The 16,537-nt window shown below is 52.0% G+C and overlaps 1 protein-coding gene across 1 annotated transcript in view; it reads left to right on the top strand.

Annotated features, from left to right (window-relative positions):
• Positions 1-16,537, top strand: part of LOC138769699 (putative oxidoreductase YteT) — a 130,792-nt gene that overhangs the window by 102,149 nt on the left and 12,106 nt on the right. Inside the window, exons 11-13 of the mRNA XM_069948315.1 lie at positions 1,538-1,630; positions 10,806-10,934; positions 14,433-14,534. Of these exons, the coding sequence (XP_069804416.1) occupies positions 1,538-1,630; positions 10,806-10,934; positions 14,433-14,534 (324 nt within the window). The remainder of the gene's footprint in view (positions 1-1,537; positions 1,631-10,805; positions 10,935-14,432; positions 14,535-16,537) is intronic.

Below are 16,537 nucleotides of genomic sequence, written 5' to 3'. Positions count from 1 at the left end.
CAGTACTATCTGTACCTACATCATCTACAGGGAGGCAGTACTATCTGTACCTACATCATCTACAGGGAGAGACAGGGAGGCAGCACCATCTGTACCTACATCATCTACAGGGAGGCAGTACTATCTGTACCTACATCATCTACAGGGAGAGACAGGGAGGCAATACTATCTGTACCTACATCATCTACAGGGAGAAACAGGGAGGCAGTACTATCTGTACTTACATCATCTACAGGGAGAGACAGGGAGGCAGTACTATCTGTACCTACATCATCTACAGGGAGAGACAGGGAGGCAGTACTATCTGTACCTACATCATCTACAGGGAGAGACAGGGAGGCAGTACTATCTGTACTTACATCATCTACAAGAAGAGACCGGGAGGCAGCACCATCTGTACTTACATCATCTACAGGGAGACACAGGGAGGCAGTACTATCTGTACTTACATCATCTACAGGGAGGCACAGGGAGGCAGTACTATCTGTACCTACATCATCTACAGGGAGAGACAGGGAGGCAGTACTATCTGTACCTACATCATCTACAGGGAGAGACAGGGAGGCAGTACTATCTGTACCTACATCATCTACAGGGAGAGACAGGGAGGCAGCACCATCTGTACCTACATCATCTACAGGGAGGCAGTACTATCTGTACCTACATCATCTACAGGTAGAGACAGGGAGGCAGCACCATCTGTACCTACATCATCTACAGGGAGACAGTACTATCTGTACCTACATCATCTACAAGAAGAGACAGGGAGGCAGTACTATCTGTACCTACATCATCTACAGGGAGAGACAGGGAGGCAGTACTATCTGTACCTACATCATCTACAGGGAGAGACAGGGAGGCAGTACTATCTGTACCTACATCATCTACAGGGAGAGACAGGGAGGCAGCACCATCTGTACCTACATCATCTACAGGGAGGCAGTACTATCTGTACCTACATCATCTACAGGGAGAGACAGGGAGGCAATACTATCTGTACCTACATCATCTACAGGGAGAAACAGGGAGGCAGTACTATCTGTACTTACATCATCTACAGGGAGAGACAGGGAGGCAGTACTATCTGTACCTACATCATCTACAGGGAGAGACAGGGAGGCAGTACTATCTGTACCTACATCATCTACAGGGAGAGACAGGGAGGCAGTACTATCTGTACTTACATCATCTACAAGAAGAGACAGGGAGGCAGCACCATCTGTACCTACATCATCTACAGGGAGACACAGGGAGGCAGTACTATCTGTACTTACATCATCTACAGGGAGGCACAGGGAGGCAGTACTATCTGTACCTACATCATCTACAGGGAGAGACAGGGAGGCAGTACTATCTGTACCTACATCATCTACAGGGAGAGACAGGGAGGCAGTACTATCTGTACCTACATCATCTACAGGGAGAGACAGGGAGGCAGCACCATCTGTACCTACATCATCTACAGGGAGGCAGTACTATAGATATACTGTAGATATAATGTATGGTTCATTAATACTGTTTAATCATTCCTCCGCAGCCGGAGGGCGCCAGCAGCCGCTGCTTAGACTGCGCCGTGGAAGAAACGTGTCCGTATTCAGCGCAGAAAGTCTATCTGAAGAAGGCGGAAAGGGTGAGCCCCATATGTCCTACTGTATATGTACACGCCCCATATGTCCTACTGTATATGTACACGCCCCATATGTCCTACTGTATATGTACACGCCCCATATGTCCTACTATATATGTACACGCCCCATATGTCCTACTGTATATGTATACGCCCCATATGTCCTACTGTATATGTACACGCCCCATATGTCCTACTGTATATGTATACGCCCCATATGTCCTACTGTATATGTATACGCCCCATATGTCCTACTGTATATGTACACGCCCCATATGTCCTACTGTATATGTATACGCCCCATATGTCCTACTGTATATGTATACGCCCCATATGTCCTACTGTATATGTACACGCCCCATATGTCCTACTGTATATGTACACGCCCCATATGTCCTACTATATATGTACACGCCCCATATGTCCTACTGTATATGTATACGCCCCATATGTCCTACTGTACATGTACACGCCCCATATGTCCTACTGTATATGTATACGCCCCATATGTCCTACTGTATATGTACACGCCCCATATGTCCTACTGTATATGTACACGCCCCATATGTCCTACTGTATATGTACACGCCCCATATGTCCTACTGTATATGTACACGCCTCATATGTCCTACTGTATATGTACACGCCCCATATGTCCTACTGTATATGTATACGCCCCATATGTCCTACTGTATATGTATACGCCCCATATGTCCTACTGTATATGTACACGCCCCATATGTCCTACTGTATATGTACACGCCCCATGTCTCCTACTGTATATGTACACGCACCATATGTCCTACTGTATATGTATACGCCCCATATGTCCTACTGTATATGTACACGCCCCATATGTCCTACCGTATATGTACACGCCCTATATGTCCTACTGTATATGTATACGCCCCATATGTCCTACTGTATATGTACACGCCCCATATGTCCTACTGTATATGTATACGCCCCATATGTCCTACCGTATACGTACACGCCCCATATGTCCTACTGTATATGTACACGCCCCCATATGTCCTACTGTATATGTACACGCCCATATGTCCTACTGTATATGTACACGCCCCATATGTCCTACTGTATATGTATACGCCCCACGTGTCCTGCTGTATATGTACACGCCCCATATGTCCTACTGTATATGTATACACACCATATGTCCTACTGTATATGTACACGCCCCATATGTCCTACTGTATATGTATACGCCCCATATGTCCTACCGTATATGTATACGCCCCATATGTCCTACTGTATATGTATACGCCCCATATGTCCTACCGTATATGTACACGCCCCATATGTCCTACCGTATATGTACACGCCCCATATGTCCTACTGTATATGTAAACGCCCCATATGTCCTACTGTATATGTACACGCCCCATATGTCCTACTGTATATGTACACGCCTCATATGTCCTACTGTATATGTATACGCCCCATATGTCCTACCGTATATGTACACGCCCCATATGTCCTACTGTATATGTACACGCCCCATATGTCCTACTGTATATGTATACGCCCCATATGTCCTACTGTATATGTACACGCCCCATATGTCCTACTGTATATGTACACGCCCCATATGTCCTACTATATATGAACACGCCCCATATGTCCTACTGTATATGTATACGCCCCATATGTCCTACTGTATATGTACACGCCCCATATGTCCTACTGTATATGTATACGCCCCATATGTCCTACTGTATATGTACACGCCCCATATGTCCTACTGTATATGTACACGCCCCATATGTCCTACTGTATATGTACACGCCCCATATGTCCTACTGTATATGTACACGCCTCATATGTCCTACTGTATATGTACACGCCCCATATGTCCTACTGTATATGTATACGCCCCATATGTCCTACTGTATATGTATACGCCCCATATGTCCTACTGTATATGTACACGCCCCATATGTCCTACTGTATATGTACACGCCCCATGTCTCCTACTGTATATGTACACGCCCCATATGTCCTACTGTATATGTATACGCCCCATATGTCCTACTGTATATGTACACGCCCCATATGTCCTACCGTATATGTACACGCCCTATATGTCCTACTGTATATGTATACGCCCCATATGTCCTACTGTATATGTACACGCCCCATATGTCCTACTGTATATGTATACGCCCCATATGTCCTACCGTATACGTACACGCCCCATATGTCCTACTGTATATGTACACGCCCCATATGTCCTACTGTATATGTACACGCCCATATGTCCTACTGTATATGTACACGCCCCATATGTCCTACTGTATATGTATACGCCCCACGTGTCCTGCTGTATATGTACACGCCCCATATGTCCTACTGTATATGTATACACACCATATGTCCTACTGTATATGTACACGCCCCATATGTCCTACTGTATATGTATACGCCCCATATGTCCTACCGTATATGTATACGCCCCATATGTCCTACTGTATATGTATACGCCCCATATGTCCTACCGTATATGTACACGCCCCATATGTCCTACCGTATATGTACACGCCCCATATGTCCTACTGTATATGTATACGCCCCATATGTCCTACTGTATATGTACACGCCCCATATGTCCTACTGTATATGTACACGCCTCATATGTCCTACTGTATATGTATACGCCCCATATGTCCTACCGTATATGTACACGCCCCATATGTCCTACTGTATATGTACACGCCCCATATGTCCTACTGTATATGTACACGCCCCATATGTCCTACTGTATATGTACACGCCCCATATGTCCTACCGTATATGTACACGCCCCATATGTCCTACTGTATATGTATACGCACCCTATGTCCTGCTGTATATGTATACCAGTGACATCACAGTAATAGAGTCCATAGCTCCTGTTATACATCTGTCATTGTGGGCCCCGGAGGATCGGGATGTCTGTGCCAGGGACAATATACAAGAGTCGTCCATTGTTTGCAGCAGCTGATCAGAGGGCCACCATCTGCTCCTCACACCCAGCATCTATATAATGGAGGAGGAGACGGGTGCGAGCGCAAACAAAGAGCGTCTGCCAGGAGCCCCATACTAATAATATATCTGCCCGACACATCCTGACATCTGTTCAGACTGAGAGGGGACTGCTCAGTGTCATGGCTGTAATGTTACTGGATTATACTCCAGAGCTGCACTCACTATTCTGCTGGTGGGGTCACTGTGTACTTACATTACTGATCCTGAGTTACATCCTGTAGATCTTTTATTTAAAAATATAAAACATAACAACAAACCAACAATATAAATAACACAACTGTACAATATATACAAGTCCATAAGAGTCCATAAACGTATTGGCGGATCCGGCCTCTCGCTCACCAAACGCACCGCTGTATTATCCCCCACACGTGCAAACTAGATTTCCCCAAAACCACCACAATAATAACGCTATCAAACTTAACAATAACTAACATAACTATACTCCATACTAACCTCTGGTCCGGTTGTGTTCCACAAAAATTAAATAAATATACAAATAAATACATAAATGAATATATACATAGATCCCTACACCAAACACCAAAACATTTTTATAATTTTTTATTTTTATTTTTTGGCCCTGAGCTGGTCCGGCATCCCATGCCCCCAGTACATGATCACGGACGTCCATGAACCAGCCCAGGATTTTCTGTTTATACCAAAGTCCCCAGAAACCCCCTCCCCCCATATAACCCACCACCCAACCTAACACTAAACCCCAACCCCAGGTGGAGACCAACACAAAAATATACAAACTATATATACAAATATACACACTAATAATATACACAAACATACACAGCAAACCATAGTGAGGCTTTTCAGCTCCACAAACAGCCCGAAAGCCCAAGTTCAGCGCCTGCAAGTCCTATACTCCTATACAGCTACAGCACAAACCAAAAGACTAATGTGCCAGCATCAGCCGCCACCAGGAGAGGAGACGCAGGCTAAGGAACCTTATAGGCAGAGCCCCTCCAAAGACAAGAGGCCCTACCAGCCCCCAGCCTCTCGTACTCCAGAGAGCGCACCTTCACCAGGTCACCGAGTGTGCCCCTAACCACCTCATCCACAGGGGGCGCTGTGCCCCTAACCACCTCATCCACAGGGGGCGCTGTGCCCCTAACCACCTCATCCATAGGGGGCGCTGTGCCCCTAACCACCTCATCCACAGGGGGCGCTGTGCCCCTAACCACCTCTTCCACAGGGGGCGCTGTGCCCCTAACTACCTTATCCACGTGTGGTACCTGACCACTATGCTGACTAGGAATAAAGTGCTCCGGTCCCAGCCACCAAGGTTTCTGAATGCTCCATAGGCCCATTCCGCATAGGAGAGGCGGGCCAACCTGGGCCACCCAATGGAAGCGCCCACCCTGTTGTAAACCTCTGTATTAAAGGGACAATGAAGCAGAAAATGCTCCATGCTTTCCAGCATGCCTCCACACTCCTCCCGGGGACGTCCCCCATCCTCACAGCTCCCGTACACTCCTCCCGGGGACATCCCCCATCCTCACAGCTCCTGCACACTCCTCCCGGGGACGTCCTCCATCCTCACAGCTCCTGCACACAGCTCTCTCTTTCCAGAGGTTTGCAATGTTGGTCTTAAGAAAGGTATTCACCAGGAACACCACGGGGTTGACCATACACAACCCCCCTTGTCTCCTCGTACGGTAAGTAATGACCATACACAACCCCCCTTGTCTCCTCGTACGGTAAGTAATGACCATACACAACCCCCCTTGTCTCCTCGTACGGTAAGTAATGACCATACACAACCCCCCTTGTCTCCTCGTACGGTAAGTAACCTCCCTCTTGAGTAGGTTCAGTCTATTCCCCCATAACAGTTGGAAGAACACACTGTAGACCCAAGTCCAGAGCGGTTCTGTCAAAATGCAAACACTGCCCAGATATATCAGCAAAGGGAGCAGGAATGTTTTGATCAGGTTAACCCTTTCCCTGAGGGTCAAAGACCAACCCTTCCACTGATCCACCCTCTGAGCGGCGATCTTGAGCCTGCTGTCCCAGTTTTGTTTGGGGTAATCCCCTTGGCCGAATTCGATGCCGAGGACTTTTGCAAACTCCTGGGGCTCTGGAAGGGTGTCCGGGAGATCAAATCCAGGATCTCCACCTCCCAGCCAGAGACTCTCACACTTATCCTGGTTGATCTTGGACCCAGATGCGAGTAGCGCTCCACCCCTGACATCACACACTGCACCTCCTCTTGCGAGGAGTCGAATATGGTGACATCATCGGCGTACGCTACCACCCTCAGAGTGGAATCTGGCACCGCAGGGTCCATTCTCACCCCTGCCAACGGTCCACAATCAAAGCCTCTATCCATCCGGGGAGTCTCTGTAACCTTCAGAGAAAACAAAATTAAACAGTGGTCGGAGAACTCCACCTCAACAACAGAAACCGCTGAAGAGACAGCTTCCTCCTTTAAATAAAACCTATCTATCCTGGACCTACAACTACCCCTATGATAGGTGAATCCCGCGTGGCCTGGTGTATGCCGGATGTGAACATCCACCAGGCGAGCCTCACTAGCTATACTATTCAGGGCGACGCCATCATAAGTCAGCTTGTCTCTGGAACCTCCCCTATCCTGGGGCCTCGTGACAGCATTGAAGTCCCCTCCAAAGACCACCGGCCGTGCCGACTTGTAAAGAGATAGGGCTTGATCCTCATAAAGAGACACTTCCGATCCCACTTGGACTGTGGACCATAGATGTTAATAAGGCAAAGTTCTTGTCCCTTCATGAGGACATCTAGAATCAGGCACTTCCCCATTTCTAACATTCTATCGGTGCGGCAAAAAGGACCGCCACCCCGCTATACGGCTCGGCCGCAAGAGACCAGTAGGAGGGCCCATTCCTCCATTCCCTTCTGGATTTAAATATAGATGACATGTCTGTTAGCCTGGTCTCCTGCAAAAAGAAAATGTCAGCATTAATGTGGGCAAAATAATCATAGGCCGCAAATCTAGCCGTATCTGACTTAATGCTGGCTACATTAATGGAAGCCAGCGTCAACTCAGAGGGTGCCGCCATCAGACGGCTTTCTTTTTCCCACTATCCTTTCCATCCTGCCCGTCACCTTCCTCATCTGACGATGGTTTACCTCTCTTTAGTGAAACGGATGTATCCATGTCCCCTTTATTTACATTTTCCTCGTCCTCTGACTCTGGGCAGATCCTCCCCCCAAAGGAAATACGTTCCCCAGGGGGAGAGGATTCGACGGGGTCTGTTGTTGGGGACCCCCGGGTGGATTCGGCTCAACATCACGTACCTCCGCAGCGTCTCCTTCCTCCTCCACCCGGCTCTCTGGCTGGAGCCCTCTCAGCCTTCTCTGCTTTTCTCTCTTGATTTCAGCAAAATGATCGTCATTCTGTAGTTTCTCTTTAATGGCCCACTGTTCTGCTGAATAAAAGTTCTCTTTTTCACTATCTTCCTGATGTCAGCTTTCAGATGTTTCATCTTCGCTAAAAGCTCAGCCTTTTGCTTCTTAGCAGCAGTGTCCATCAATGCTTTCACAGCACATACCTCCTCCTGAAGCTTGTACAGGTGGTTCCTGGCTTCCTCATACCCACAGAGGGTCTCAGCAATCCGGAGGCCATAGCGCTGCCCAGTCTCCTGAAGCTTGTACAGGTGGTTCCTGGCTTCCTCATACCCACAGAGGGTCTCAGCAATCCGGAGGCCATAGCGCTGCCCAGTCTCCTGAAGCTTGTACAGGTGGCTCCTGGCTTCCTCATACCCACAGAGGCTCTCAGCGATCCGGAGGCCATAGCTCTGCCCAGTCTCCTGAAGCTTGTATAGGTGGCTCCTGGCTTCCTCATACCCACAGAGGCTCTTGGTGATCCGGAGGCCATAGCTGGGCCCAGTCTCCTTAAGCTTGTACAGGTGGTTCCTGGCTTCCTCATACCCACAGAGGCTCTCAGCCATCCGGAGACCATAGCTGGGCCCAGTGATCTGAAGCTTGTACAGGTGGTTCCTGGCTTCCTCATACCCACAGAGGCTTTCAGCGATCCGGAGGCCATAGCTCTGCCCAGTCTCCTTAAGCTTGTACAGGTGGGTCCTGGCTTCCTCATACCCACAGAGGCTCTCAGCGATCCGGAGGCCATAGCTCTGCCCAGTGTCCTGAAGCTTGTACAGGTGGGTCCTGGCGTCCTCATACCCACAGAGGCTCTCAGCGATCCGGAGGCCATAGCTCTGCCCAGTGTCCTGAAGCTTGTACAGGTGGCTCCTGGCTTCCTCATACCCACAGAGGCTCTTGGTGATCCGGAGGCCATAGCTGGGCCCAGTGTCCTGAAGCTTGTACAGGTGGCTCCTGGTGTCCTCATACCCACAGAGGCTCTTGGTGATCCGGAGGCCATAGCTGGGCCCAGTCTCTTGAAGCTTGTACAGTTGGCTCCTGGCGTCCTCATACCCACAGAGGCTCTCAGCGATCCGGAGGCCATAGCTCTGCCCAGTCTCCTTAAGCTTGTACAGGTGGGTCCTGGCTTCCTCATACCCACAGAGGCTCTCAGCCATCCGGAGACCATAGCTGGGCCCAGTGATCTGAAGCTTGTACAGGTGGTTCCTGGCGTCCTCATACCCACAGAGGCTCTCAGCGATCCGGAGGCCATAGCTCTGCCCAGTGTCCTGAAGCTTGTACAGGTGGCTCCTGGCTTCCTCATACCCACAGAGGCTCTCAGCGATCCGGAGGCCGTAGCTCTGCCCAGTCTCCTGAAGCTTGTACAGGTGGGTCCTGGCAACCTCATACCCACAGAGGCTCTTGGTGATCCGGAGGCCATAGCTCTGCCCAGTCTCCTTAAGCTTGTACAGGTGGGTCCTGGCTTCCTCATACCCACAGAGGCTCTCAGCCATCCGGAGACCATAGCTGGGCCCAGTGATCTGAAGCTTGTACAGGTGGTTCCTGGCGTCCTCATACCCACAGAGGCTCTCAGCGATCCGGAGGCCATAGCTCTGCCCAGTGTCCTGAAGCTTGTACAGGTGGCTCCTGGCTTCCTCATACCCACAGAGGCTCTTGGTGATCCGGAGGCCATAGCTGGGCCCAGTGTCCTGAAGCTTGTACAGGTGGCTCCTAGTGTCCTCATACCCACAGAGGCTCTCAGCGATCCGGAGGCCATAGCTGGGCCCAGTCTCCTGAAGCTTGTACAGGTGGCTCCTGGCTTCCTCATACCCACAGAGGCTCTTGGTGATCCGAAGGCCATAGCTGGGCCCAGTGTCCTGAAGCTTGTACAGGTGGGTTCTGGCAACCTCATACCCACAGAGGCTCTTGGTGATCCCGAGGCCATAGCTGGGCCCAGTGATCTGAAGCTTGTACAGGTGGCTCCTGGCTTCCTCATACCCACAGAGGCTCTCAGCGATCCGGAGGCCGTAGCTCTGCCCAGTCTCCTGAAGCTTGTACAGGTGGGTCCTGGCAACCTCATACCCACAGAGGCTCTTGGTGATCCGGAGGCCATAGCTGGGCCCAGTCTCTTGAAGCTTGTACAGGTGGCTCCTGGCTTCCTCATACCCACAGAGGCTCTTGGTGATCCGGAGGCCACAGCTCTGCCCAGTCTCCTGAGCCCGCTGCACCCCCCAATCTTCCTCCACACCTCCATGGGCCTTGTTCCAGGAGGAGTGTCACTGCACAGATTGTCCTGGCTGGTTTCCACAGTCGCTGTAGTACCTTAAGAACTTCTGGAACTTGTAGTTCCACAGACGGCTGTAGCCTTGCGGCTACCCTTTGTTATCTCTGGTTCAGGGGCGGCTGGAGAAGCATCGCTGCACCTCCTAGTAGAACGCCTCAGCCCTTGGACCTCCTGATGGTATTCCCTCTGCTGTTGGGCGCTGGATTCCTCAGCCCCCCACGGACCTGGTTCGGGGGGCAGGAGTTGGGGCTCTCCTCCCCTCGCTCATACCTGGGCCTGCACCCCCCTCCTGGGGAGAAGGGGATGCACCCCAAAGAAAAAGAAGTCCAGGTTTTCCTTCAAATGCACAGACTGATCCTGAGTTACATCCTGTATTATACTCCAGAGCTGCACTCAGTATTCTGCTGGTGGGGTCACTGTGTACATACATTACTGATCCTGTATTATACTCCAGAGCTGCGCTCCCTATTCATGCACTGTATGATCTTGTGTCCTCAGGGGGGCTTCGGCTGGCCGGTGTCAGTGGTCTGTGGGCTCCAGGACATTGAGTCGCTGACTGACGCTCTGAGGACGGGCCCCTATGGGAGATGCGTTTATGAATGTGATAATGATGTCGTGAGCCACCAGGTAAGTGAAGGGTTAATGTGAGGGGTTGGGGCGTGTGCACACAGGACAGCCATGTTACAGGCTTCTCTTACAGCTGCTCTAATCCTGAGAATGTTTTTGAATACAAGGGGAAACCAGGTGGCACCGAATATCAGCAGGTTTATCTGTTTCACATCTGGAACTGATCCAGAGTGGTGTGCCGCCATATTATAGTGGTAATAGGTCACCCATGGAGGTGCCGGGGCCTCCGCTATCTGTACTCCTCATTCATACCCTGCAGTGTATCCGCTCAGTGTGCCGCCATATTATAGTGGTAATAGGTCACCCATGGAGGTGCCGGGGCCTCCGCTGTCTGTACTCATCTGGTTCATACCCTGCAGTGTATCCGCTTGGTGTGCCGCCATATTATAGTGGTAATAGGTCACCCATGGAGGTGCCGGGGCCTCCGCTGTGTGTACTCCTCATTCATACCCTGCAGTGTATCCGCTCGGTGTGCCGCCATGTTATAGTGGTAATAGGTCACCCATGGAGGTGCCGGGGCCTCCGCTGTCTGTACTCCTAATTCATACCCTGCAGTGTATCCGCTCAGTGTGCCGCCATGTTATAGTGGTAATAGGTCACCCATGGAGGTGCCGGGGCCTCCGCTGTCTGTACTCATCTGGTTCATACCCTGCAGTGTATCCGCTCAGTGTGCCGCCATATTATAGTGGTAATAGGTCACCCATTGAGGTGCCGGGGTCTCGGCTGTGTGTACTCCTCTGGTTGATACCCTGCAGTGTATCCGCTCAGTGTGCCGCCATGTTATAGTGGTAATAGGTCACCCATGGAGGTGCCGGGGCCTCCGCTGTCTGTACTCCTCATTCATACCCTGCAGTGTATCCGCTCGGTGTGCCGCCATCTTATAGTGGTAATAGGTCACCCATGGCGGTGCCGGGGCCTCCGCTGTCTGTACTCCTCTGGGTCATACCCTGCAGTGTATCCGCTCAGTGTGCCTCCATGTTATAGTGGTAATAGGTCACCCATGGAGGTGTCGGGGCCTCCGCTATCTGTACTCCTCATTCATACCCTGCAGTGTATCCGCTCAGTGTGCCGCCATATTATAGTGGTAATAGGTCACCCATGGAGGTGCCGGGGCCTCCGCTATCTGTACTCCTCATTCATACCCTGCAGTGTATCCGCTCAGTGTGCCGCCATATTATAGTAGTAATAGGTCACCCATGGAGGTGTCGGGGTCTCCGCTGTGTGTACTCCTCTGGTTCATACCCTGCAGTGTATCCGCTCGGTGTGCCGCCATATTATAGTGGTAATAGGTCACCCATGGAGGTGCCGGGGCCTCCGCTGTGTGTACTCCTCATTTATACCCTGCAGTGTATCCGCTCAGTGTGCCGCCATGTTATAGTGGTAATAGGTCACCCATGGAGGTGCCGGGGCCTCCGCTGTCTGTACTCCTCTGGGTCATACCCTGCAGTGTATCCGCTCAGTGTGCCGCCATGTTATAGTGGTAATAGGTCACCCATGGAGGTGCCGGGGCCTCCGCTATCTGTACTCCTCATTCATACCCTGCAGTGTATCCGCTCGGTGTGCCGCCATGTTATAGTGGTAATAGGTCACCCATGGAGGTGCCGGGGCCTCCGCTATCTGTACTCCTCATTTATACCCTGCAGTGTATCCGCTCAGTGTGCCGCCATGTTATAGTGGTAATAGGTCACCCATGGAGGTGCCGGGGCCTCCGCTGTCTGTACTCCTAATTCATACCCTGCAGTGTATCCGCTCAGTGTGCCGCCAACTTATAGTGGTAATAGGTCACCCATGGAGGTGCCGGGGCCTCCGCTGTCTGTACTCCTAATTCATACCCTGCAGTGTATCCGCTCGGTGTGCCGCCATCTTATAGTGGTAATAGGTCACCCATGGAGGTGCCGGGGCCTCCGCTGTCTGTACTCCTCTGGGTCATACCCTGCAGTGTATCCGCTCAGTGTGCCTCCATGTTATAGTGGTAATAGGTCACCCATGGAGGTGTTGGGGCCTCCGCTGTCTGTACTCCTCATTCATACCCTGCAGTGTATCCGCTCGGTGTGCCGCCATGTTATAGTGGTAATAGGTCACCCATGGAGGTGTCGGGGCCTCCGCTGTCTGTACTCCTCATTCATACCCTGCAGTGTATCCGCTCAGTGTGCCGCCATCTTATAGTGGTAATAGGTCACCCATGGAGGTGCCGGGGCCTCCGCTGTCTGTACTCCTCATTCATTCCCTGCAGTGTATCCGCTAGGTGTGCCGCCATGTTCTAGTGGTAATAGGTCACCCATGGAGGTGCCGGGGCCTCCGCTATCTGTACTCCTCATTTATACCCTGCAGTGTATCCGCTCAGTGTGCCGCCATATTATAGTAGTAATAGGTCACCCATGGAGGTGTCGGGGCCTCCGCTGTCTGTACTCCTCTGGGTCATACCCTGCAGTGTATCCGCTTGGTGTGCCGCCATCTTATAGTGGTAATAGGTCACCCATGGAGGTGCCGGGGCCTCCGCTGTCTGTACTCCTCATTTATACCCTGCAGTGTATCCGCTCGGTGTGCCGCCATGTTATAGTGGTAATAGGTCACCCATGGAGGTGCCGGGGCCTCCGCTGTCTGTACTCCTCTGGGTCATACCCTGCAGTGTATCCGCTCAGTGTGCCGCCATGTTATAGTGGTAATAGGTCACCCATTGAGGTGCCGGGGCCTCCGCTGTCTGTACTCCTCATTCATACCCTGCAGTGTATCCGCTCGGTGTGCCGCCATGTTATAGTGGTAATAGGTCACCCATTGAGGTGCCGGGGTCTCGGCTGTCTGTACTCCTCTGGGTCATACCCTGCAGTGTATCCGCTCGGTGTGCCGCCATGTTATAGTGGTAATAGGTCACCCATGGAGGTGCCGGGGTCTCGGCTGTCTGTACTCCTCATTTATACCCTGCAGTGTATCCGCTCGGTGTGCCGCCATGTTATAGTGGTAATAGGTCACCCATGGAGGTGCCGGGGTCTCGGCTGTCTGTACTCCTCATTTATACCCTGCAGTGTATCCGCTCGGTGTGCCGCCATGTTATAGTGGTAATAGGTCACCCATTGAGGTGCCGGGGTCTCGGCTGTCTGTACTCCTCTGGGTCATACCCTGCAGTGTATCCGCTCGGTGTGCCGCCATGTTATAGTGGTAATAGGTCACCCATGGAGGTGCCGGGGTCTCGGCTGTCTGTACTCCTCATTTATACCCTGCAGTGTATCCGCTTGGTGTGCCGCCATATTATAGTGGTAATAGGTCACCCATGGAGGTGCCGGGCCTCCGCTGTCTGTACTCCTCATTCATACCCTGCAGTGTATCCGCTCAGTGTGCCGCCATGTTATAGTGGTAATAGGTCACCCATTGAGGTGCCGGGGTCTCGGCTGTCTGTACTCCTTTGGTTCATTCATAGACATACAAATGCGATACGTGATGCAGTGTGGATTCTGCGCTAGTTCTGTCTAGTATATTAGTTATGGTGTTCTTCATATACAGGTGGTGAACATGGAGTTTGAAGGTGGACAGACGGCTGCATTCACCATGATGGCATTCACTAAGGCTATGGGTGCACGGACAACCACGGTCTATGGCACTAAGGTAGGATGAGGTCCTGTACAGGTGAATGGATGTGCAGCGTCAGAGAGATGAATAGAAATGTCTGCAACAGACCTGCTGTGTGTGAACCATAGTAGCTCCAGCCTAGTCCTGGCCACCATATTGCCATGGGCAGGACTAGAGATGACCTGAACACAGGAGATGAATGGTATTTATTGTGTACTGGGGTCCCTGACTCTTCCTAGACAGAAGATGCCCAATTATTTTATTCTCAGGGAAGATATGCTGTCATCATAGGTGTCTGGCAGCGGCCTATCCCAGAAACTATCCCAGGTCTCACAGGGGCCCGTCCCAGAAGCCTGTGAGCTGTCCTGTCTATCCTCCTCCTCCATCCCAGAAGCCTGTGAGCTGTCCCGTCTATCCTCCTCCTCCATCCCAGAAGCCTGTGAGCTGTCCTGTCTATCCTCCTCCTCCATCCCAGAAGCCTGTGAGCTGTCCTGTCTATCCTCCTCCTCCATCCCAGAAGCCTGTGAGCTGTCCTGTCTATCCTCCTCCTCCATCCCAGAAGCCTGTGAGCTGTCCCGTCTATTCTCCTTCATCCCATAATTATAAGGAGGGTCACCACCAGGCTCTCCCCCAGTATAAGGAGGGTCACCACCAGGCTCTCCCCCAGTATAAGGAGGGTCACCACCAGGCTCTCTCCCCCAGTATAAGGAGGGTCACCACCAGGCTCTCCCCAGTATAAGGAGGGTCACCACCAGGCTCTCTCCCAGTATAAGGAGGGTCACCACCAGGCTCTCTCCCCCAGTATAAGGAGGGTCACTACAGGCTCTCCCCCAGTATAAGGAGGGTCACCACCAGGCTCTCTCCCCCAGTATAAGGAGGGTCACCACCAGGCTCTCCCCCAGTATAAGGAGGGTCACCACCAGGCTCTCTCCCAGTATAAGGAGGGTCACCACCAGGCTCTCTCCCAGTATAAGGAGGGTCACCACCAGGCTCTCCCCCAGTATAAGGAGGGTCACCACCAGGCTCTCCCCCCCAGTATAAGGAGGGTCACCACCAGGCTCTCTCCCCCAGTATAAGGAGGGTCACCACCAGGCTCTCCCCCAGTATAAGGAGGGTCACCACCAGGCTCTCTCCCCCAGTATAAGGAGGGTCACCACCAGGCTCTCCCCCAGTATAAGGAGGGTCACCACCAGGCTCTCTCCCAGTATAAGGAGGGTCACCACCAGGCTCTCCCCCAGTATAAGGAGGGTCACCCCCAGGCTCCGCCCCAGTATAAGGAGGGTCACCACCAGGCTCTCTCCCCCAGTATAAGGAGGGTCACCACAAGGCTCTCTCCCAGTATAAGGAGGGTCACCACAAGGCTCTCTCCCCCAGTATAAGGAGGGTCACCACCAGGCTCTCCCCCAGTATAAGGAGGGTCACCACCAGGCTCTCTCCCCCAGTATAAGGAGGGTCACCACCAGGCTCTCTCCCAGTATAAGGAGGGTCACCCCCAGGCTCTCTCCCCCAGTATAAGGAGGGTCACCACCAGGCTCTCCCCCAGTATAAGGAGGGTCACCACCAGGCTCTCTCCCCCAGTATAAGGAGGGTCACCACCAGGCTCTCCCCCAGTATAAGGAGGGTCACCACCAGGCTCTCTCCCCCAGTATAAGGAGGGTCACCCCCAGGCTCCGCCCCAGTATAAGGAGGGTCACCACCAGGCTCTCTCCCAGTATAAGGAGGGTCACCACCAGGCTCTCTCCCCCAGTATAAGGAGGGTCACCACCAGGCTCTCTCCCAGTATAAGGAGGGTCACCACCAGGCTCTCTCCCCCAGTATAAGGAGGGTCACCACCAGGCTTTCCCCAGTATAAGGAGGGTCACCCCCAGGCTCCGCCCCAGTATAAGGAGGGTCACCACCAGGCTCTCTCCACCAGTATAAGGAGGGTCACCACCAGGCTCTCTCCCCCAGTATAAGGAGGGTCACTACAGGCTCTCCCCTAGTATAAGGAGGGTCACCACAAGGCTCTCCCCTAGTATAAGGAGGGTCACCACCAGGCT

Source organism: Dendropsophus ebraccatus, chromosome 12 (genome assembly GCF_027789765.1).
Source record: "Dendropsophus ebraccatus isolate aDenEbr1 chromosome 12, aDenEbr1.pat, whole genome shotgun sequence".
In the NCBI taxonomy this organism is placed as follows: Eukaryota; Metazoa; Chordata; class Amphibia; order Anura; family Hylidae; genus Dendropsophus; species Dendropsophus ebraccatus.
Note: the sequence above shows the minus strand (reverse complement) of the source record. Positions and strands in the feature narration are given on the sequence as shown.